General features: G+C 47.8%; 1 protein-coding gene across 1 annotated transcript in view; it reads right to left on the reverse strand.

Annotated features, from left to right (window-relative positions):
• The window catches only part of ABHD2 (abhydrolase domain containing 2, acylglycerol lipase), a 99652-nt gene that overhangs the window by 65558 nt on the left and 9735 nt on the right, over nt 1–24359 (reverse strand). Inside the window, exons 2-3 of the mRNA XM_046010126.1 lie at nt 9650–9750; nt 6617–6816 (exon numbers count right to left, since the gene is read on the reverse strand). Of these exons, the coding sequence (XP_045866082.1) occupies nt 6617–6810 (194 nt within the window). The 5' untranslated portion in view covers nt 6811–6816; nt 9650–9750. The remainder of the gene's footprint in view (nt 1–6616; nt 6817–9649; nt 9751–24359) is intronic.

Genomic DNA, 24359 nt, shown 5'->3' on the forward strand with positions numbered 1-24359 from the left:
TGAACTGTCTATGGAAAGGTCATGACGTTTCTGCCATTCTCTTCCGAGTATCTGCAGCAGCCTCAAAGAGGAATGGTGCAGGGAGGGCACCACGCATGTACAGTCAGCTACGATTTTCGACTTCCAGCTCGGTTTGGAATGGATGGGGCCCTCGTCCCCATGTCTCAGGTACCTCTCACCCCCACGGAGAACAATAAATAACACCCAGCTCTTCTGAACACAGGTGGCAGAAGAAAGCTAGTACATTTTAGTCTCCAGGAAAGGAAGGGCCCACAAACATGTACCTGTGGTTTTGATCACACTGCTTCCCTTGTTCAGACCCTGCAGGGGCTCCTGGATGTCTCTTGTGCCCAGGAAAAGCACCTCAAGTCTCTCTTTCTTGGCTGGTCTATTAGCTAAGCGCTCCACCATGGTCCAACGAAATGCCTTCATCTTCAGCTAGACCATGACCTAGACCGAGAGGCTTGCTCGGGAGGGAAAAATCCAGAAGCCTGGCTTCCCATAGGGAAACTGTAAATTTCACCAGCAGGCTTCCAGAGATGGGCACCTGTTTCCTATCTTCACTTCCTAACAGGGGCCTGCTGCTGGAAACTTCGAGAGGCCCAAGGGAAGGGTGGAGGCTGCAAAGTGCTTCTAAGCATATCTGGGGTTGCCCTGCTTTAATTTAAGACCCAAACAACAATCCATCTGCTCTCAGAAACAGAAAAGGGACTTCCCCAAAATAAGATTCCATCAGAGCTCAAGGCACACCCGATTCCCTGGAGGGCCTGCACCCCTGGGCAGTGCTGGCTGCGTGGGTGGGGGCGGCAGTGTGGTTTCCCCCGCCCAGCCACATAAGGCACTCGCCAAAGTGGGAACAGCCCACACCTACACCAATGGATGGAAAACAAAAGATCCAAAGGCTTATATTATACTTAAGATCTGGGAGCACCAGGGATCCTGGGAGGCAAGAGTGTGGCTCTGCATTTGGGATATACCTTCTTTACTGAAGAAGAAAACGTGATAGACACGAATTCGCACAAAACAAGGCAGGATGTGCTAAATGGACACAGAAGCTGTAGGCTGGGAAACACATGGGTAAGAAGGAGTAAGGGGTTGGGGAGAAATCAGGGCAAGTTCCCCCGAATAGATGCTAAGGTTTTCTTAAAGGAGAAGAGGCACGTCGGTGGAGAGAGAAAGGAGGGGATTTGGGAATAGCCCGGAGCAGGAGCTCAGGAGGTAGGCACTCAGTGGGCAATGGGACAATGCCATGGGTGAGCAGACAGACAGGTAGGCTGAGGTCACCCTGCAGCGTGTGTTGGGTGCTGGCCTGCTCGAGGAAGCCCATTCAAGTGGTATATGGTGACACACGGGTGGGGCAGAGGCGAGGAGGTGACTCAGGACTCTCCTGTAAAAGCCCAAGGGAGTGGTAGTTACACAGGTGACTAGTCATGCAAAAGGTCCCCAAGTGTATACTTTGGGTTTGTACATTGCACTCTGTGTAAATGATAGCTCAAAATATCCTTTGTAGTCGGAGCACATAAAGAGAGGGAATGACCCATCCCCCTCCTTTAGATTACGTAACCCCTTGGGTTTTTCTGGGCCTTACACAGAGCCGGCTGGAAAATCTGGGAGGGGAGATGTTATTTCCAACCAACAAGGCACGCGGAGCTTGGAGGATAAAGTAGATAAATCAGAGACGTAATGGCATAAGCTGACTTGTTGAGTGGGCTACAATATCACCCTTTTAGACTCTCTTATCTGTACTGAATAGAAAGGGACTGGCCCCATGTCTAGCACATAGGAAGTCAGTGGCGTGGGGGCAACTCCAGCGAGGCTGAAGGAAGCCACAGGAAGCCACAGAATGGCGGGTTACTGGAAAAAACACCGCCAGGACCTTGGAACTTCAAGCTTCTAATTCTTTATATAAACCATTTTCACATACTACTGCAATCTGTTTTCCCAACAGTCTAGGAAGTGGGAAAGAATTGTATTGCTATCATTATTCCTGTTTCGCAGATGAGAAAACAGAGGCTACCATATGAAGAAAAGAGAAGCCAGCTATGCCGCGGAGCTTATAACCTGTGAATATTCCTCGGGAAAACAGTCTGGCGATATATGTAAAATTCCTTCAATAAGCATGTCTTTTTATATAGAAAATATATTAAAAAGAATTGACTCTAGGAAGCAATCAGATCTATATATGCATTTACCACAGCAATGGTTATAATTCCAAAGATGTAAAAATGGAAAAAACAAATGCTCAGTAAAAGAGGAAACTGGTTAAATATGGCGCTTTGTATGATGAAATGGCATTAAATTTAAGTTATCAATGGAATTTTTTTACACGATATGTTTCTAATTGAAATTTTCAAGCTGCCGAACAGTTTCTATAGTATCAGCTCATTTTGTTAAAGAATAAACATGTATGCACAAAAAAGACTGGGGAAAAAAAAGGTCCTTAAAAAAAAACAAAAAATAAAAGTCCAAGGGGGCTAGGGCCAGCCCGTCCTAGAACACGAAGGGATGGAAATAGGAGAGGGCAGATACACGAGAAAACCTTCTCTTTGGGTTCTTGTCCTTACTCTGTAGCCATGACCCCCAACCCCAGGGTCCCTCATCTAAGCGAACTTATCTGATGCTCGGTGACCACAGTGGTACTAGACTCAGGTTACTTGTGTTGTGGACAAGGACAAAGGACATCACAGGTGTGCTGCCTGTTTCAATTTACACAGGAGGAAACCAAGGGCCAGGAGGGCTGTCACTTGGTCCAGGTTTCTGTGGCTAGTTTAGAAGTAGAAGACCTGGGTTTCCATTCTAGTCCAAATTTCAATTCAGGGCTTTTTGTCTACACCACGGCTGCCAACAGCCGTTAGGAAATTTGAATGGTTGACAGAATTCTGCAGCTATTAAAAATCAAATGTTAGGACATACATAGCATTGTGGGCCAATGTCCATGGCATAAAGCAGGCCACCGAACACATACAGACCCCCGCTCTGGGCAGGGGAGAGGGCGCATCTGTAGAACAAAGAGACCCAAAGGGATGATCACCTAAGTAATAACGGGATATACCTCTGAGTAGGAGAATTAACATACGGTTTTCATGTGCTTTATTTTTCAGTTTTAGAAAATGAATATGCATTAAATTTTTAATTCAGAAAAAAGTGGACATTTGTAGCATCATCTAGATGTTCTCATAATTTCTGAGCCAAGCTTTAGTCTGCTTGTTCCACTGCAAGCAAACATTTCTTGAGAACAAAAAAAGTGAATCATTAGGTAAATATTGATCTGTTGCTAAGTGAACAAGAGACACATCATCCCATGTAAGAACAGTTTTTCTCCAGACATTAAAAGATGCATTTCTAATGTATCTTTGGATAGACGATCTTGAAACAGACGGTCTTGGATAGACGGTCTTGAAACAGACTCAAAAACGAACTTTAATGCTGAAAGGGAGGGGAAAAAATCCTTATTCTCATAACATGTTTTCAATCTTCACCTTTCATCAGGTTTTTTTTTTCCCTATATCAGAGCAGCAGGGAGATATGCTCTGAAACCACACGTAGGTCATAATAAGCAGCTGCCTTCAGTCCGTGTTATTGGGTAACACCATTAGTTTGCAGTCAATCAGTTAACTGAACTTTCTAGCCCAGATGATTGTTTGTGAAGGCTGCAGACAGGCTTCCTCTAGGAAAAAAAAAATCTTCAAAGTCTCAGGAGAAGCACTTTTACCCATAACAGACATGTTTCCTGTCCTCAGCTTCAAATATATGAGAGGCCATTACAGAAATGTGACACAGAGAGAGAACTTCAAAGACAGTGGCTTCTGACAGAGTGATTAAAATAGAAAGAGGGTCACGTGGGAATTGGAAGGCCACTCTGGGGCTCGTCCTGCTAAAGACTCTCATCTCGGGCCAGCCCCTTACTGTTCTCTGCTCCCTTCTCTCCCTCTATATCCTGACAAGAATCTGTCCATCATCCCGTGGATGAGAAGGATTCAGCTGGATTCAGTTACCTTCTGGGCTCCTGGGAAGTTTCCTCAAAATGAGAGGAAAAATGAGTCCAACCTCAAAGTCACTAAGAAGCTTAAATGCACAATGTCTACGAGAGACACGCAACAAATTCGAAATGCAGGAATGAGGACAAAAGAGGGTAACATGAAAGCATTCTGCTGATAAGCTACAAGAGGGCAGGATATAGTTATTCCTAAAATTAGAATCTAAAAGAAAACAAAAACAAAATCAAGAGGTTAGTTGGGGCACCTGGGTGGCTCAGTTAGTTGAGCATCTGACTCTTGATCTCAGCTCAGATCTTGAGCTCAGGGTCGTGAGTTTGAGCCCCACACTGGGCTCCAGTATGGAGGCTACTTAAATAATAATAATAATAATAATAAAAATAAGAGGTTAGTTAAAAAGATGGAGGAGAAATAGTGAATCCTTTTATCCTTTGATCATTTGTCATGTTCAAGTCCAAGAGCTTGGCTGTTTAGAATTTAGCTGTTTAAGTAATGTTCCAACATGCTGAAAGGAGGCTGGTCCTATTCTCAAGGGGACAGGTCTTGGAAGGAAACAGTTTCTAGGCAACTTGTCCCTTTGCACCTACCTTCAAACCATAGCTAAGTAACTGACACTGATCTCCATCCTTCCCTATTTGGGTTTTACCAGCAGGGAGTGGGTGACTGGTTAACAACAGGGGTGGACACTGCCATGAGGTTCAAGAACATCTGTGGCCAGGGACACACTTCCAGACCAGGGGAGTGGGTGGGGCCATCTCAGCATGTGGCACCATACCAGCACCTCAGGCTCAGGGAGACAGTGTGCTAGGGCAGGAAAAGAACACAGAGAACTGTTGGATTTAATATTTCTGGGTTGTTTTTCAAAGGAAAACATGAAAAGAGGTAAAAACCTGCCATAATCAACTTTTTTTTTTTTTTTTAAACTTTGAACAATAAGTACGGGATCAGACCATCCGTGATGATTTTCTGGAGACCAGACAACCGCCACTTTTCCGTGGCTTCCCCTGGTGACTCAGGAACCCATGCGGGGTAGAACTTTGCACCCATCTACACTCTTCATGTACATGTTGGGTCAATACTTTTGCTTTTTGCTCTAAAAATGGGATAGCCGAGGAACTCGGGTCTAACTGGGTCCCACTCAATGTGAGAGCAGGTTCAAGTGTCACTTGCCAGTCTGGACTGGTGAATTCTCTAAATCAAGCAGTAAAGGAAAATGCTGGCCGACGTGGAAAACGTACAGATTCTGTGCACCCCCATGCGGTGAGGAGCTCTGTCAGTGTGTATACTACTAAGTAAGAAAGCCTGGTCTAATGCCCAGCTGTGGGGCTACTCGACCTGCGTGGTGATGGGCAGTTCCCTAGCAGGGCCAGTTCCAAAGTCAACATGATGACATTTATACCGTACACGGCACTCCCCACAAGTATCAGGCAACGCGTCACTCTCGACTTGATAATAACTATCGAGTCCTGACATTGCTGTTAAAAGTAAAAAAACTCCACACAAACACCCCAAACACCCAAAGCCCACGACGGCACCTCTTTGCCCTTGGCTAAGAGCACGTGAAAATCAACTAGACGATTGCACAAGACAAAGCAAGAACCCAAACCCCCAGATGTGTCTGCTGGGCACTTGTCCACTCTTAGAATGACAATCATTGACCCGATGTCACCAACCCCCTAGAGAGGGTGAAAGGTTTTATCGGGAGAAGGGGAAAGCTCCTATTATTATCCCTTGAGTCTTAGAAACGCCACGGAGTTTCATCCTCATGCTGAGGGGACACCGTTTAGTAAGACAGTTCTAGAAGCTCCCATCTTAAGGCACGCCTGGCAGAACATCGTCTGTTTGAAGAAGCACAAAGAGTGAAGCAGCAATAATGAGCGAGGAGGAAGGAATTCAGACCCACGAGAGCAGGGAATGCTTCATGCTTCATGCCCCAGGCTCGCCCTGAGCCCCGAGGGAAGACAAAGTTATTCAGAGAACATCAACAGGGAAAAATTCAACCGCGCACCTCTAGAAAACAGAGGTGACAGAGAATGCAGATTCCTGTTTCTTCACCACAACATTTCCTCTCTCAGAAGCAGTGCTCACCCTCGCCCCCTCCAAAATACCATCCCGGGGCTTCACAGAGAAACCTGGGTGCCTCACAATTCAAGTATTCTCTTAGCTGACGTCTAGTACATTTTTCAGTAATGCAGATGGAGAGTACCCAATCTGTAAATCTGTGCTTTTTTTCTTGCTTATTATTTCAGGTAAGGATGGTTCCTCTGCCCTAGGACTGACAACAGCGCACTTGAGAAAGGGCTAGAACACTGTCCAAGTTTTCTGTATCTACCTAAAAATGACTACTGCTTTCTGCAAGGCACTTGTCATGGATGTGGCCTCCACCATGTGGAGAAAGGGATGTTTCCAGGCAACAAAGGGCTCCTCTGTCCCTTCCCCTCCAGGATTCGAACACCAAGGTTGTATGGAGACCGTGGCTATTTTAACACCAAAGACACTACTTTACATGGATGCCTTAAGGGCACAACGTGAGAGGAGTCTTCTCTGAACGCTGTACCAACCAAACAGACCAGCAGCCGCGGAGGGGAGGGGGGCGCACGGTGGGCGTTGGGTCTACTCACTCTTTGGTCAGAAGAGGACAGGACTTGAGCAGAAAGCGCGAGAGCCCCGAGTCCTGGAAGTAGAGGTCAGGCGGGGCGGTGGGGCTCTTCAGATTCAGACAGCGGACGATCACGTATAACACAGCAGCCACGGCGGCCAGCTTCACCCCATCAAACACGGCCGGGAGCTCGGGGGTCTCTAGCATGGCGTTCATCTTGAGCTGGGGAGCAGAAGCACACATCTAGGGTTAGAAGCACAGGGAGGAAGGGCAGAGCCCACGGTGACATGTCACAATCTGGGTATGTCCATAGGGCCACCCAGGGTGACTTGCCATCAGGGCCTTCAAGCCACCAGAGGACTGGCAACAACCCAAATCACAGTCTTGTGCACGGACAAACTGGGTAAGGTTTGGTTTGGTTCTAATCCGGTGAGCACTTGGAAGATGAGCAAACTAGAAAATGCTGAGGATAGTGTCCTTTGGGGAGCAGGAGAAACAAGTCCAGCCCAAGAGGCTCAAGCTGGACAGGAGGTGGTCCCCTGATTCCAGGGGCTGGCAGCCTTGAGTGGCTCTGTACCAGGTGCGGGTGAAGCACTGTGATTACAGCCTGGGAGACAAAGCAAGCGGGGCCTGACTCTGCCATCTGCTCCCGGTGGGGGCGGGGGGAGGGGGCAGCCCCAGTGCTAGAGACAAGTTCAGACTCCACCCGTGGGGGGGGGTGCGGCGGCAGCCATCCTTGAGCCTGGGTTTCAGGCAGTGTGAAATGGAACTCAGCCAACTTCTTTCCCCATCCTCATGGACGAGAGCCATTAGTCCAAAATCCAGACCAAAATTAAAAATGGGGGGTGTAGAGAATGTGCATACAGGTCTGGCTTTTCCCCAAGCTCTCCTGATATTTTATCTTTTGAGGTAGCTTTGCCTTATATACAACACACACACACACACACACACACACACACACACCCCTTCCAAACACATAAAACCAAACATCAACAACAACAGAAGCAACAGCAAGGAAAACCCAGTCTTTTCCTCGCTGCTTAGGAGAAAAGCAGAACGTTAGCTGTTACCTTAAAAATCAGGGAAACCGCGAGCTGAGCGAAAAGGAGAAAATGGTAACTCACAGCCGAGGTAGCTATGGCAACAGCTTCCCTGGAATGGTGTCAGGTAGCCTCGGCTAAAAACAGTCTGCACGGGAACTCTGGTGGCCCACAGTGCAGCCAGGACGGGCAAGACAAAACAATCTCCCGAAAACGTGCGCGGGGCATGACCGAATGAACTCTCTGCAGACCGCCAGCGAGGCCAGTGGGGACCGAGAAAGCCTTTCCTAAGGTCAAGGTGACGTGGGTAAATAGAGGACTGACCCCACTGCCGATGGCCTCTGGCAGGGGTTCCAACTCCGTGAGGAAAGGCAATCAAAGATCAGGCCTCAACTAGCCTTCTACCATGGGAGCAAGAAAATAATTAAAAAAAAATGTATCCCGGGGTGCCCAGGTGGCTCAGTGGGTTAAAGCCTCTGCCTTTGGCTGAGGTCATGATCCCAGGGTCCTGGGAATCGAGCCCCTCATCGGGCTCTCTGCTCAGCGGGGAGCCTGCTTCCTCCTCTCTCTCTGCCTGCCTCTCTGCCTACTTGAGATCTCTGTCTGTCAAATAAATAAATTTTAAAAAAATCTAATAAATAAATAAATAAATGTATCCCACATGATTTTGAATCAAAATACGTTTTCAGCTGTATCAACCTTTGAACCTTTACGATCTGACAGTTGCCTTAAAACCTAACTTCTGGAGGTGCCTGCGTGGCTTAGTGGGTTAAAGCCTCTGCCTTCGGCTCAGGTCATGATCTCAGGGTCCTGGGATCGAGTCCCGCATTGGGCTCTCTGCTCAGGGTGGAGCCTGCTTCCCTTCCTCTCTCTCTGCCTGCCTCTCTGCCTACTTGTGATCTCTGTCTGTCAAATAAATAAATAAAATCTTAAAAACAAAACAAAACAAAAAAACCCCTAACTTCTGGCTTGGTCCATTTTCAAAGTCAATATTTAATTTTTAAATTTCATTTCAGAGGATTAAAACTTAACCTCTGGAGATGTGTCATCTCACTCGTGGGGCCGTGTCCCCTAAAGGCTGGCTATTTATAACCCCCTAAAACAGGATTCTTAACTTGAGGTCTGTGGGTTCCCTATAGGATTCTAGGGTCTAGGAACCCCTTGAGATTATATGTGAAGGCTTGTGTGTATGTGGTTTTCGTTGGCAAGGATCTGCAGATTTAAAGACTTATTTATTTGACTGAGAATGAGAATGAGAGAGGGCTCATGTGCTCTGGGGAGGGGCAGAGGAAGAGAGACAATCTCAAGGAGACGCTCACTCAGCATACAGCCCAACGTGGGGCTCGATCTCACGACCCTGATATCGACAATCTGCAGATTTCATCAGGTTCTCCACAGGGTGTGTGGGCTAAAAAACGTGCGCAGCACCCAAAGTGCTCCCTGGGTTTCCCCTGCAGCTCCCGGGAGACCCCCCGCCTAAGCTGATCAAACCGGCAGAAGATGAGAATTCAAGAAGCTGCTGTTCATTAATACGGATTTAAAAGTCTGGTGACTGAGGGGCCCCAAACAAGATCCAGCAGGAGTTCTAAAGTCCCTCTGACCTGATTCTGGTAACATGGTCTTTCCTGTCCCCTTTGTTGGAAAGAGAACCAAGAAGAACAGCATGTGGCTTACCAGTTTCCTTGTTGGCCAAGAATTGAAATTTTATGGAATTAAAAAGAAGTCCCTCCCTCCCCACTTCCTCTCACTACTTTTTTTTGTTTTTTAAGATGTTATTTATTTATTTGACAGACAGAGATCACAAATAGGCAGAGGCAGGCAGAGAGAGAGGAAGGGAAGCAGGCTCCCTGCTGAGCAGAGAGCCCAATGCGGGGCTCGATCCCAGGACCCTGAGATCATGACACCAGCCGAAGGCAGAGGCTTAACCCACTGAGCCACCCAGGCGCCCTCACTACTTCTTAACATAAGGGGAAGTGAGGAGGAGAAACAAAACTGAAAGTCTGGGCCATACATACCTATGTCCCTTCTTCCTCTTTAGCGCAAAGATTGACTGTCCTTGAAGAGTTGTACAGCCGGGCTGCTCGGGTCAGATGTTGTATTCAAATTAACCTAAAAGCTGAAAAGATTGGACGGTCATGTTTTAAAAGATGAGACAGAAGCAATTTAATTAAAATAAAAGCACAGTCTAAGTTGCTCTTCCTTTCAGGTCTGGGGAGAAAGATCATTGCTTTCCCTAACGCATACGCCACACTCTCGGCCCTTGGCCACTGGAACAAACCTGCCAGGAGACATCTTTGTAGAGCCACGCACTGACAGGCTCTCTGGTTTCGGGGACGAGTTATCTGTTGCATTCAGAACTCTGGCTAAAGCACACGCATACGGCTTTCATGATTTATCTTATAACGTCATCTTCGGAAAGGCCTGAGAGCTATCTTGCGGGTGACTGAGGAAATCACTTATTAGCAAGGCCTGAGGTCGAGACGGCCGTGGGTTGATGCATCCCTTGTCTCCCAAACACAGAGCAGCGACAGATGAAATGTGAGCTGAGAGAGAGAAGGGCTTGGAAGCCCGGCACTGGGAGCAGAAGAGCTCTGGAAGCGTGGGGTGGGAAGTCACACTGCCTGCCAGGTCTGCATCGGGGCTGGGGGCTGGCTGTGGAGGGGCGCCAGGAGCTAAAAGTGTGCTGTGTGAGTGGGGACCCAGAGCAGGGCCTGCCACGTTGCAAACACATGGCTTCCAAAGCTGAAACCAGAGAGGGGTGGGGCGGAGGGGCAAGCCGGCGTTTTTACGGCGCTGCCTGTGAGCACCAAGCCCTGCCCGTGCTACTCACCTATGCCATCCTTCCTGCACCATACGGAGCAGGTACTAGTATTATCCCCATTTCACAGATGGGCAAACTGAGGCATAGGAAATTTGAGTGACTTGCCCAAGGCCACCCAGCTAGTAGGTAGAGAAACCAGGATTCCTATCTGGCTCCAGAAGACCTCCTCTTCTCCCTCACTCGCTATTTGTAAGGAGGAAAAGTAAAGAGAGAGAGAGAGGGAGAAGCAGGCAAGAAAGAAAACCAAAGGGACAGAGGACACAGAGGAGACACCGGTGGCTCGCGCACAGTCACACAGCAGTGACAGCAGAGCTGGGATCCGAGCCCACGGTTCTTGGATCCCACCACATCAAAACGACTTCAAAAGTAAATGAAAGCCGCTTGAAGGGGAGACTCAATTAACCTTCAGAGCAGTCTTGCTCAACTTCAAACTTTATTATTTCTTCATATTCTGAGACAAATTAGCCACAGAAGACCAGGCTTTGTTGAGTTGGGGACCAAAGAGCAAAGTCTCCAGCCACATCACAAGGCACCTGACCTTTCTGGGGCTCAGCTGCCCGCCGAAGAACAAGGATCGAACAGACCAAAGATCCGAAGTCAGCAGCCCAGGGGACAGCACTGTGTTTGACCAGCATTTTACAAAATTAAGTTCATTAGCCGACAAGTTATAAACACCAGGGGACTTCAGAGAAAAACCTGAATTTCTGGTTCCTCTTGGGAAAAAAAAAAAGAGAGAGAAGATTTGGCAACACTGAGCTTGTGTTCTCACTTGTCAACAAAGGATGGAGCTGGGAGGCAGCTGCCCCTTCCAGACAGGGCCTGCGACCTCCGTACTGCTGCAGTCCCCACTACTCCTATCATGCCCCCAACACTGACCCTCCCTCCGCCCCCTGCCTGCTTAATCATTCATGGTGCCGGAACAGTTCCTGTGGCCATCCGACCATTAGAGAAACCCGTGTTAAGATCCCTCCAGCCCTGGATCGGTCTGCACTGACTGAATATTCAAAACCTACACTAATCAGTATATACATAAATAATAAATTCATAGAAAAAATTCTGGTGGTACATCAGATGTGATGCGTTTTGTCGGGCTCCCAGCTCCGTGGGGAGTCTGCTTCTCCCTCTGATCTTCTCCCCTTCTCCCCTCTCATGCTCTTTCTCTCTCAAATAAATAAATAAAATCTAAAAAAAAAAGATGTGATTTTTTTGTTGTTATTCACGTGGATGTTTATCTATCTATGCCTTTTTCCACAAACTATTTGAGGAAGTTTCAACAGAACACTGGATGGAATGTGTGTAGAAAAACCCAGAATTGTGGTAGATGGCTGACTGCTTCCCCAAAGTCTCTTCTTCTTCCTAGTAAGAGACCGGTAAAATGGGCCTGCCCCACTGGAAAAAACTGTAGATCCCAGGTGCCTTTGCAGGTAGGTGAGTCCACATTTAAATTCTAACCAGTTCTGAAGGTGTCCTTAAAAGGCAGGAGGTTAACTCTTCTTCCACTCTTTTCCCTTCATGTATCCCTGGAATGCAGATGATGTGGCTGGAACCCTAGCAGCCACCTTGGGCCATGAAGGGATCTTGAGGTTGCTCTAGGAGCCACATTAAGAGGACAGCAGAGTAGAAAGACAGAAGCCTGGGGTCCCTGGTGATTTCATGGGGCCACCATGACAGACCCAGACTGCCTACCTCTGGGTTTCTTTAACGGGAGAGAATAATCCCTTCCATGTTTAAGCCATTATTACTTCTAGATTCTTCCTGTCTGCAATTTAAAAAAATATTTATTTGGGAGGAAGAGAGAGAGCACACACTGGGGAGAGGAGCAGAGGAAGAGGGACAAGCAGACTCTGCTGAGTGCAGAGCCCGATGTGGGGCTTGACCCTGAGATCACAACCCAAGCTGAAACCAGGAGACAGATGCTTAACTGACTGAGCCACCCAGGTGCCCCTAGTCTGCAATTTCTAATGATACAGGAGGAAATACTGTATACCCAAATCTTCTGGATACCACAGTCATTTGGCCACTACAGTATAGGTAATTTTTCTTTTTTTTCTTGTCATATTCAAATTCATCATCATCATCATCATCATCATCATCATCATATCGTTATTAGAAAAAAGCCTTAAAATAACAACTAACAAAATCTAAGAAGGGGACACTTGGGTGGCTCAGTGGATTAAGCGGCTGCCTTCGGCTCGGGTCATAATCCCAAGGTCCTGGGATCAAGCCCCCCATCAGGCTCCCTGCTCAGCGGGGAGCCTGCTTCTCCCTCTGCTTGCTGCTCCCCCTGCTTGTGCGCTCGCTCTGTCAAATAAATAAGTAAAACCTTTAAAAAAAAATCTAAGAAGGAATTATGAACATCTAGACAAGAAAAATACCTCTGTGAACACACGCAACAATCATGGATGTGAGTAAGCCTAGAATGGACCTGAGCTTTCTGACTACAAGAGCAAAGAGGGGAAACCCAGTTAAACTCCTGGTTCTCCACAGCAGAAAGAAAGGAAATGTGTATTGTACTCTTATCCCAGAAAGCAAGACAGATAACAAGGGGAAGCAAGGCTTTTCTGGCACAGAATCACTTAAAAAAAAAAGAAAGAAAGAAAAAAAAACCCTCTGTGGGACTTTATATAAGGGGACCTTGAGAGATGTGATAGGCAATGTCCTCCTACAACATTTTTTAATAGCAAATGCAGTAGAGAATTAATTTCCTCAACCCTGAAAAAACATCAAGGGTTTTAAACTGAATTCAGTTCAGTGAAGGCAATCCTTTGAGAGATTTGTAATTATTATGGTCCAGAGATCCACCCTCGACCCGAGGCTTGAACCAGAAGTCCCAAGAAGCCGGGCAGTTCTACCACATGTCTCCAGGGCCACCTCCCTTGAACCTGAGTGGCTCAAGGACCCGGCAACCTACTGTGTGCCTAGCACAATGCTAAGCGTTGCACTGGACCACAGTGAAGTAGAACTCTCACCTTACCTGGGGAGGAAAGAAGTGAATCTTTCTTAAAATGTTTACTTTAATCTCAGTATAATTCACATATGGTGTGGCATTGGTTGCAAGTGTACAATGTGGGGATTCACTTCCGGACAACACCTGGCACTCATCACAAGTTCACTTTCATCCCTATCCCCTATGTCACACATCGAGCCCCCCCCCCCCCCCAGCCAGTCATCATCAGTGGGTTCTCTACAGTAAAGAGTCTGGTTCTCGGTTTGTTTCTCTTTTTTTCTCCTCTGTTCATGTGTTTTGTTTCTTAGATTCCACACGGTGAAGCCATATGGTATTTGTGCTTCTCTGACTGACCTTGGGCTCAGCATCAGACTCTCTAGCTCCATTCATACCACGGCAAATGGCCACAGTCCTCTCTTTTCGATGGCTGAGTAATATTTCATTGCATATACAGGTACATCAATGTGCTTTATCCATTCAGCTACTGATGGATGTTTGGGCTGCTTCCACATCTTGGCCATTGTCAATAATGCCGCAATAAACAAAGGGGGGCAAGTATCCCTTTGAATTTGTGTTTTTGTATTTTGGGGGTAAATAGTAGTGCGATGACTGGGTCGTAGGGTAGTTCTATTTTTAACTTTTTGTGGGACCTCCATTCTGTTTTCCATAGTGGCCTCACCGGTTTGCATTCTTGCCAACAGTGCACGAGGGTTCGAAAAGAAGTTTATCTTAGGGTTCTCTGTACTTTAGAAATGTGGGGACAAGAATAAATGCATCTAGGAAAAAATGAAGGAGGGAAGGACTTACGGAGCAGCTAGATCTACAACTGGGCCTTGGTAGAGGGTCCAGAAGGACTATTTGTAAGTGTGAGAGAGTGTGTGCGTGTGTATGTACAGTTTATATGAATTATATATAAATACATATTTAATATACATATTAAATCCATATATATACACACGTGTGTGTGTGTCTGTGTGTATAAAACCAGGCATTAATTAACTGGCAATTTCAGAACAAAACCCTTGACATTCATCTTAATTTACCTTGCTGCATTTGCTTTTTATGGTGTTCTCTCTTTCCAAGTTCGACGTGCCACGAAATATTAATATTCTGAACTTGTTCCAGACATAAAGTAAGCTGCCATTATACTATTTCGTGCGCCCCCTCTCCCTTTCCTGGGCAGGCTACATGCGGTTAATATGAGTATCAGGCAGCCCAGGTGGGGAAAAGAGTCCCACAGAACAGCAGGGGGGCTGGACGTGTGCAAAATGGAAAGGAAGCGTCAACACCCCCCCCACCCCTTCCCATCTCTGTGAAAGGAAGGGCTCGGCTCACTGCATCCCAGAGCCCAGCACACCTCCCCTTCTCCCACTGGTCATTTTAGGACTTCCTCATAAAATGGTGTCATTGATAGTTAAAATTCTGTGTGTAGTCTCTGCGTTAACAAGGAAACCCAAGGTGTAATGTGCCACAAAACGCCCACCTGGACAGGACCTTTTAGTGCCTCAGTTTCTACAACACGCTTGACTAGTCTTTCCACCTGTGCGAGGGCCCCGGCTTTCCCGTGGCTCAGGGGGTTATTTTGAGATGGAGACACAGATGCTGGGAGAGACGGGCCCCTCCTGGGCTGGGAGAAGGTCCAGCCTTGGGAGTCCGAGACCTGGGTCCTAGCGCCTGCCCTGCTCCTTCCTAGCCAGTGACCTTGAGTAAGTCACTCAACCATTCTGGGGGCCCTAAAGACCTCATCTGGAAAATGTGAGGATTAGGTTAGAAGTAGATGGTGCCAAAGGTCTCCCACAGCTCAAAATTTCTGAGATTCTAGGGATAGAATTGCACTCTTTGGCTGAGGACAAGAAAAACTCTCTGGGTTCTGTAACAAGAGACAGACCCTGCCTGCCAGCTAACTCTGTGAACCATTAACAACAAAACTCCAAAAATCGCAACCTTCATGGCCTTTGTTCTTCCTTCAAGTAAGTTAAACAGTCATACATTGGCAGCTGTGCAGTTTAGGCCCATGATTCTGTCAGATTCCTTCCACCGGCCCGGCTGAGCAATGATTTCAGCCTCAGAATATTAATGTTCAATGATGATACAAACTGTACAGTGAGGCAAGAAAGAAAAAACTGGGCAGAAACCTCAAACCCAGAAAATTCACTATGTAGTGTAGTGGGAAGCATAGTGTCCCCCCCAATTCACAACCACTTGGGACCTGTGAATGTGACCTCCTTCGGAAATCGGTCCTTGGCAGATGTAATTCAGTTACGATGGGGTCACGCTGATTAGTGTCCGCCCCAACCCCAGGACTAGTGCCCTTGTAAGGACCAGTAAAGTTTAGACGCGGAGACACAGACATGGAGGGAGGAACTTTTAAAGGTGGAAGTAGAGATTGGGGCAGAGAATTGCCGAGACACGGAATGCCACGCATTGCCAGCCACCACGAGGAATGAGGAGCAACGCATGGAACAGACTGTCCCTCAGAGCCCTCGGGAAGGAATCCACCTTGATGACACTTTGATTTCAGGCTTACCCAGAACTGTGAGAAAATAAGCCCAAATTACTCTCATGACTCAGTAGTTCCCCACCGCTGCCCCTCCAGGCTGCAGACACCCTCCGCCATGCCTTCTTGAAAAGTTCCTTGTTACCCAGACAAGCTCCGGCCAATTCAGACCCAAAGCAGCTAACTCACATGAACTCTCACGGGCTACTTATTAACACAATCCAAACGGGATTCTGTGCACAAATATTGGCTTGGCTTCTTTGCCTTGTGATTCAACTGTCAGACCACCCTTTCCTCTCCCAGGACCAGGACCTATGGAGACCATGAGACAGACGCACCTGGGAAGGGGGAGTCTCTCTCCCAAGCGGACCTGATGAATAAGCTTCGGTACTTCTGTGGGTCCCACAGTAAACACCTCTTAAGGACAACCAAACCAAACCAAACTCTTAAAGAACCTCTTCCTATTCCCTCTGGTGTGGAGGGGGATTTCATTTAGGTCCCGGCCCAGCCGTGAGCTGGTCCGGGATCTGTTCCTGGCCCCGCCAGTTACAGGGCTTGTCCTGGGGCCTCTCTGAACATGCTGAGTCAGAGATGGTATTTTATTTTATTTAAAGATTTTATTTATTTATTTATTTAACAGACAGAGATCACAAGTAGGCAGGGAGGCAGGCAGAGAGAGAGGAGGAAGCAGGCTCCCCGCTGAGCAGAGAGCCCGATGCAGGGCTCCATCCCAGGACTCTGGGATCATGACCTGAGCCGAAGGCAGAGGCTTAACCCACTGAGCCACCCAGGCACCCCCAGAGATGGTATTTTAAAACACTCCTCAGATACGGCAAGTGCTCCCAAATATTAGCTGGGCCATCACCACTGCTGAGCTCTCCTCTAGCTCTCCTTAGTAAACACCCCCATCTGGCAGAAGTTACCCCAAAAGATACTCTTTCCTACCCGACACAGAGGTTCTGTGAGTAACCGGCTGGGTGATGGGTGGACCTCCCCCAAGGCTGCAGTTACCCCCAGGACACACTCTTCTTGATTCTTCAAACGGGAACCGTGTTGAACTTAGTGAACCACGGGATGGTAAGTGCCCTTCACCTGGTTCTGTTAACAGTTCCAAGATGTGTTCTTGTTTCTGTGGTAAACGGGGTTCCCGCAGTGCACAATCCGGAGCCCTCTCTTTCCTGCCAGGGCAGTGGGGGGGGGTTCCCTCCTTTCCCATGGAAGGCGCTGTCCCCTCGCCCCCACACTCTCACTGCAGGTAAACCCACTCCTGCCCGGCTTGGCTCTGCGGACACACCTCCTCGAGGCCCTCCGACAGGCTCTGCTCCTCAAAATGGCCCCGCGAGTAGTGTCCGCAGAAGGACAGCGGAAGGCCACAACACATTGCTGAAGAAAAGCTCATGTCACCCCTTTAGCCTTGTTGGTGGCAGCTTAGGAAAAACACAGTCAACCCTGGACGGAGGCCACGTGGCACCTCGGAGGCAGAGGCATGGCTGGAAGGCGCCAAGGGACATCCCGGTCTACCCAGAGCCGTGCCCTCTGACAGCTGGGCTGACTCAGGCCTTGTTCTCGCTCACAGTGAGGTGCCAAGGCCCCAGGTGAGCCCCTCCAGAGCAGCTCACAGAACCATGTCTCAGCACGTGCAGGCTCTCCTCCCAAGGAGAGTTCTGTTGGAGGAGCCCTCAGGGTAACCACCTCAAGCCTGAAGGGATGGGGAACCCTGGCAATGACGGGGCCAATCCTTTTTCCAATAGGCGCCCCAACAAGTTCATTTATTTCTGAACACCGAGCACTGTGGACCTCGACTAGATCTCCTTCAGCGCATCAGACTGGGCGGCCATCAGCGTGCTGTATGATGGCACCGGGAAGTGGCTGAGGGAAGGGAGACAAGGCCGCGAGGAAGGAGAAGGCCCCTTGGTGATCCAAGGCAACAGCTCTGACAAGTCAGGGGCTACAAAATGAAGAGATTGTCTGAAGTTACACACAATTTGGTAAAGAGAAGGGTAGGAATTTACAGGTAATTAAATACATTTATGTTAACATTGTCTTAAGTTGTGGCCGCAACTCAGGCCTTGAGATTGCCTCTTTGAGCAAACCCACTCATGTGGTAAGTGTTTAATGGAACCATATTCTTTCACAAAGTCATACAGTCACATACTCAACCTGCTAGAATTTCGGAGAATGTCCTACAAGTTCCTAGTAAGCGGAAAGTTACTCTATACGAGCAAATGTGAACCTCACATTTAAATGTCAGGAATGGCTACGAACCCACGAGTCTTCCCAAAAGAAAATCACTAACCTAAAAATAGCTGGAGACTGAGTCACAGTTAAGCACACACATTTAACTGAGCCCTTTCACAGGCCCTGACTCAAATACAGAAAGGAGACCGGTCTCTCCCCTTAGTGGGCAGCCCCGCTGGAACAGCGCTGACTTCTCACTGGAAACCAAGGGGTAAAAGCACTTAGGAAAATCGCCAGCAAAATCATTTTCTCCACCACCAAGAAACCATTTCGTCCTTACCTAAGAACAAACAAAAACCCGTAAGCCAGGTGTTTCCTCTGTGGAGTGCCTAGAATTTTCAACAAGGACAGGCACTTTCATGAAGATATTTGATCACTGTACACATTGCGTTAAAACATCTATACCGTGGGGCGCTTGGGTGGCTCGGTTGGTTAAGCGTCTGCTTTTTTGATCTTGGCTCAGGTCTTGATCTCACAGTCATGAGTTAAAAAACAAAACAAAACAACTTACACCGTAAGTAAATTCTATAATATCGGAAGCAAATCTCAGTTTGCCAGAACCCAAGAACCCAAGCACCCAGTTTCCTGGAATTTTTAAGAGAAGAGTACAATTGAAGAGAAGAGCCTCTCCTGATTCACTGCACAAAAGAAATCTCCTGGGCATGACCTGGGACACAGTATGGCTCCCACCCAGTCTTCTGTGTCTGCAAACAAACTACCAGAAGGAGGAGATGAGGGAAATGCAGAAGGGTAAGACCTAGTTCGTGCCTGGCCCAGCCCTTGACTGAAGAGGGAAGCTTCACCCAGAGCTCAAACAGGACACTTACAAGCTACCCTCAGAGAGAAAATAAAAGTAACTGGGAGGGCGCCTGGGTGGCTCAGTGGGTTAAAGACTTTGCCTTCGGCTCAGGTCATGGTCTCGGGGTCCTGGGATCGAGCCCCGCATCGGGCTCTCTGCTCAGCAGGGAGCCTGCTTCCCCCTCCCTCTGCCTGCCTCTCTGCCTACTTGTGATCTCTGTCTGTCAAATAAATTAAAAAAAAAAAAAAGTAACTGGGAATCCCCATTTCTGAGCATTCTCGTTTCCCATGGCCCCCAGGGCCAGGGCAGAGCACGGCTACCTAGCTAAGACATGCAGAGTGCACGCCCCACAATGAAAGCGTCACACACGCGGCCCACGGTTCCTGAGCATTTGCCCTTCACCGCGCAAGCATCAAGAAGTAGACGTGAGAGAAGACCTGACTAGTAGGTCAAGCCCCTAGACCCTCCCCAGGGGAGAGAGACTTTGCTGGCCAGGCTAGCTCGCCAGCCCTCCTGGCTCTGTGGCTCTCTGAGCAATCAAAAGATCCTCTTGGGGCTCAGCCACCAGACTCTTGTTAACACAGGCCTGGAGAGCAGGAAAGCTTCTGGGCTCTTTGTCCTTCCAAGACCAAGAAGGTTCTTGAGGCAAGGGTAGACAATGGGCATGGCATTTGAAGGCACGCTTTACTGATTTCTGTTTTATAAATACCTCGGACGCTGGGAGTAGAAACAGGATCTCATGCTAGCCCAGAGCAGCAGGTTTAAAGGCCACTTGGATTCCGTTGTGACAAATAGCCAAGTCTTAGAAGACAGACTCCGCTGCTTAAATGCTGATATGAGGGACTGACTCAGGCTCAGGCCGTTGGGCTAAAAATGAACAAGCCAGCCTCAACACTGGGCCTCTGTGGAGGCCAGACCCGGTGTCTGCCACCAGCCCTGCTCCTTCAGGGCACTTAATGGAGCCTCGTCCCCAACTTCTAGGTCACAACCCAAGCAGAAGGACGAGAGGTGCTGGATTCTCGTGTGAGAAGAGGGGAGGGATCCCCACGGTGTCTGCTGATCAGAAGCTTCCAGTGGTATCTGGAGTTATTCTCTCCTCTAAACATGCTGTGCTGTGCAACTCTGGGCAGATCACTCGCCCTCTCTGGGGATTTTGAAGCTTACCCTAGGAGCCCTTGTGCTATAATCAAACAATAGATTTTAGAATCAGAGGACCTGGGTTTGAGTTCAGATTCTGCCAAATGACCTTGGGTAACTCTGGGTGAATTATCTAAATTTTATGAAAGTTTGCTTTTTCTTCTACAAAATGGGAGGGAGGAGGTTGCAAACATTACAGGTTATTAAAGGGAAGTAATTAATGAAATTATGTAGGTTAAGAGAAAAGCTTTATGATTATGAAATAGCCACAGATATACTCTAGATAAGGCTTATAGAACGCCTTGAGCTTTTTAGAGGAAAGCTGCCTTATTAAATATTTCAAGATTATAAAAATGTTAGTTTTAAAGCCAGAGCGAGGGACTTTAACTACATGAAGAGCATGGGATTGGCCCCCCAGGCTGTCCTTCACCAAGGACACTGAAATAGCTAAAAAAGAAAACTCAAAACCTCTCAGACAGAAAGGGTTGGTATTATATTTTGAGGTCTCTGCTAAATGATTGCTTTTCGAAGTAAACAGACAGAAGCAGGTTCACACCCTCAACTGTTCTGTCTCCTCATCCCTCCAACACAAACACCTCGCTGTTGCTCCAGGCCTGTCCTAGTCTTGCCGCCTCCTTGGGAAGCAAGCTTTCTCAGCCTTCTTTAAGGCCCAAGAACAAGTCCCAACTGCTACCCCCCGCCAGCCGGTGGCCTCCTCCTCTGGTTTTCATCCAAAGCTTACCCGTATCAGCCATGCATCTGCTCGGAGTCCACCTCGGGCGACCAGCACCCAACGCCACAGGAGACATCTATGCAATACTGCGTACCGTAAGGCAGGTGCGTCTCGGCCCCTAGCTCCCTTTACAGGGGTTCCTCCTGTCCTGGGCTCCCCCCCATGCACCCGTGTCTCCCGAGAGACAAGGAACCAGCCATCAAGGAAGATTCTTTCATTAGAAATGATGGAACTGCTTCTCCGTAATTGGAAAAGAGAGTGACCCTGTTTCTCAAAGACCGATCTGCCTGTATAAACTAGAAGCATCCTCATGGATAAAGCAGTGGTTTGTAAGTGAAGAGGACAAAACTGTCCCCCCGCCCCCCCCCCCAAAAAAGTGTGTCAATACTACAGGGGTGGGGAGGATGTTACGGAAATCCACACCCCTCTCCTGATATTCCACTCTGCTCCCCACGGGTACCAAAGGCATGAGCTTCATGCTGAGCTCGACAAGGACTATGAGGAAAGTACAACACACGGCATCCATGAAATAATTGGGAAACAGTGCAACTCCAAGCATATTTAAGTACGGAATTCTAAAGCGCCAACTACAAATACTAGAGGAATTCAAACAAAGGTAGCAGAAGGAAGGAGCTGGGCTCAGAGAGGTAGGGACCCACAGGAAAAGATGGGACACGAGAGAAGGTGAGAAGCAGGGTTGGGGTTGCAGACACCTGGCTGGGCTCCCAGGCTGAGCCAAGGGCCCAGGAATGCTGGACAGTCAGTAGACGGGCAGACAGGGCAAGAGGGACGGGTTTGGGAGCAGAGGGAGTGAGTCACTGCGGGATGAAGCTTCAGGGCTTTACTTACAAGAAGATGGTGCCACACGGAGCTGCACAGGCACACAGAGGGTGTGGGGGCACATGGTAGGAGGTGTGAGAAGCATTTATGTGGCTCTGTGGGACCCGATCCATGGGCCATTGTCTTTTGCTATTTGAGTATCACTGCCAAGCCCTCAATGGCACCCAAGTTATTTCTCTTGTTTTTTTCAAGATACTTAACACACAGCGTTACTATGCAAACAGTTTTGTATGACATGCTGACCCATCCAGGAATCTTCATTTTGGGGGTCCATCCCCTTAAGGCCCTAAAAATCATACCATTTCCCACCTTCGCATTTGCAAACACCCTTTCATAACTAGAAAATTTCATAACTAGCCTCACCTCCCCATACAAGTAATGATTCGTGTTCCTTTTGTCTCTGTTGGGGATCCTGGTCCATGCCCTTCTAATTCAACCCTCATGCAAATTCTACACAAGTTTCAGTGTAATGGTGTTGAGCACGCAGTGGGATACTCTTACGTATTTATTGGCTGAGTCTATGGGAAGGCCTAATGCATCCCCATTCGGATCCCTTGAGCAGAATTTTCTCACAAGGAGATTATTACATTAGGCTGAAAGGTTCAGGTCTCTGTGCGTAACAGCCACACCACTGTGAAGCCAAAAAAAAAAAAAAAAAAAAAAAAGCTCAATGTGACCTGGGCTATCAGCAGCTTTCGGATTTTTTTTTTTTTTTAAGATTTTATTTATTTATTTGACAGAGAGAGATCACAAGTAGGCAGAGAGGCAGGCAGAGAGAGAGGAGGAAGCTGGCTCCCCGCTGAGCAGAGAGCCCGATGTGGGGCTCGATCTCAGGACCCTGAGATCATGACCTGAGCCGAAGGCAGAGGCTCAACCCACTGAGTCACCCAGGTGCCCCAACTTTCGGATATTTTAAAGAACATCTCAGAGTTCAGGCAAATAATGACCCATCTAAATGGGAGTTTTCCCCTTTCCATTACTCAGAGAAGCTACTCTCTGATACCATATTTCTTTTACCGTTTCCCCGTTTGTCAAAATCATATCTTAGTAGGTTCAAAGAGCTAGAAACCAATCGACTTCAAAAACTGCTCACACATAAAGAAAGAGAATTCAAAGCCCAGAGAGGCTGTTTTAGGTAGCAGAAGGAAGGAGGCACCCAGAGAAAAGGTAGACAGAAAGCTACCCATTGATTGTTGGCAATCAGCTAAGTCCTGAAATACCACTAGAAGACTTACAATTTCGGGTACCTTCCCCCAAAACATTTCAGTGCAACAAGACTGTCTGTGGTATTTTCCAACACACATGAGCTTAGGACATAATCCAGAAAACATAAATTTGAATACAATTAATCCTAGGTTAACCTAGATTAAAATGTTGATGGAATGGTTGTATTTTTTTTAAGATTTTATTTATTTATTTGACAGAGAGGGAGAGAGAGAGCACAAACAGGGGGAGCAGCAGAGGGAAAGAGAAGCAGGGTCCCCACTGAGCAGGGAGCCTGATGGAGGGCTTGATCCCAGGACCCTGGAATCATGACCTGAGCCGAAGACAGACGCTTAACCGACTAAGCCACCCAGGTGCCCCGAAATAGTTGAATCGTAACATAGGGATCCTTTCTGGCATTTAAGGAAGATAGAAAAATCCCTCCTCAAATATCTATGGTATCTGAATCAAGTCTGTGTAAATAGGTCAGAACAACTGTTGTTCCAGAGATTTCTACTTTACTGAGATGCTTTCTGCGGGTGTGCACCGATGTTGGGCTAGTGAGGCCACTGACAACAGGGTGGAGAACTCACAGGCTCTGGGGACAGACAGACCTGGCCTGAAGGGCAACGGTCCCATTTACTGATGGTGTGACTTTGGGCAAGCCTCTTAATCTCTCCGCACCTCAGTCTCCTCATCCATTAAATGGGGTTAATAAGAGTGCCCTGCTATTACAATAAAAATTAAAAATGCTAACTGGGCAGTGGTGTCCTCACCAGAGAAGGCAGAGGAAGGGCTGGCTTTATCCAGCAAGGCTGAAGAACCGCAGTCCAGAGCCACATGTCCGGGGCGTCAAGTCCAGCTTCCACACTTGCCTCGTGACCAATACAATCGAACCATTTTCCACGGGGCACAAGTGGGTCCCATGGGTACACGCTCCTATCCCCATTCCGGATATCCCCATGAGCTTCTCTGTCAGCCCCCCAGAGAAAAGACGAGGTTCGCAAACCACAGGTTAGGGTTTGAAGACCGTGAATCTGGGACCCAGAAGTGTGCTCTGGCTGGGGCTGTCACGTCACCGTATCTTGAAAATGAAGGGACAGAACAAGACGATAGGAAAAATGCCTTTTTGCGCAACTCTACAGTTTATGGAGTGCTTGTGATTTATTTTTTTTTTAAGATTTTATTTATTTATTTGACAGATCGCAAGTAGGCAGAGAGGCAGGCAGAGAAAGAGGAGGAAGCAGGTTGAGCAGAGAGCCTGATGCGGGGCTCAATCCCAGGACCCTGAGATCATGACCTGAGTCGAAGGCAGAGGCTTAACCCACTGAGCCATCCAGGCGCCCCATAGTGCTTGTGATTTATTTATTTTTTAAGTGCTTGTGATTTAAATACATAACCTCAGTTATTCCTCAAACATGTCACGAAATGCCATGAAGTTGACAGTAGAGACCAGTTACATAAGGTACTGTTTACAAAGTATGTCCTCAAACATGACATCATTTAGGAT

This window comes from Meles meles, chromosome 6, assembly GCF_922984935.1.
Source record: "Meles meles chromosome 6, mMelMel3.1 paternal haplotype, whole genome shotgun sequence".
Lineage (NCBI taxonomy): Eukaryota > Metazoa > Chordata > Mammalia > Carnivora > Mustelidae > Meles > Meles meles.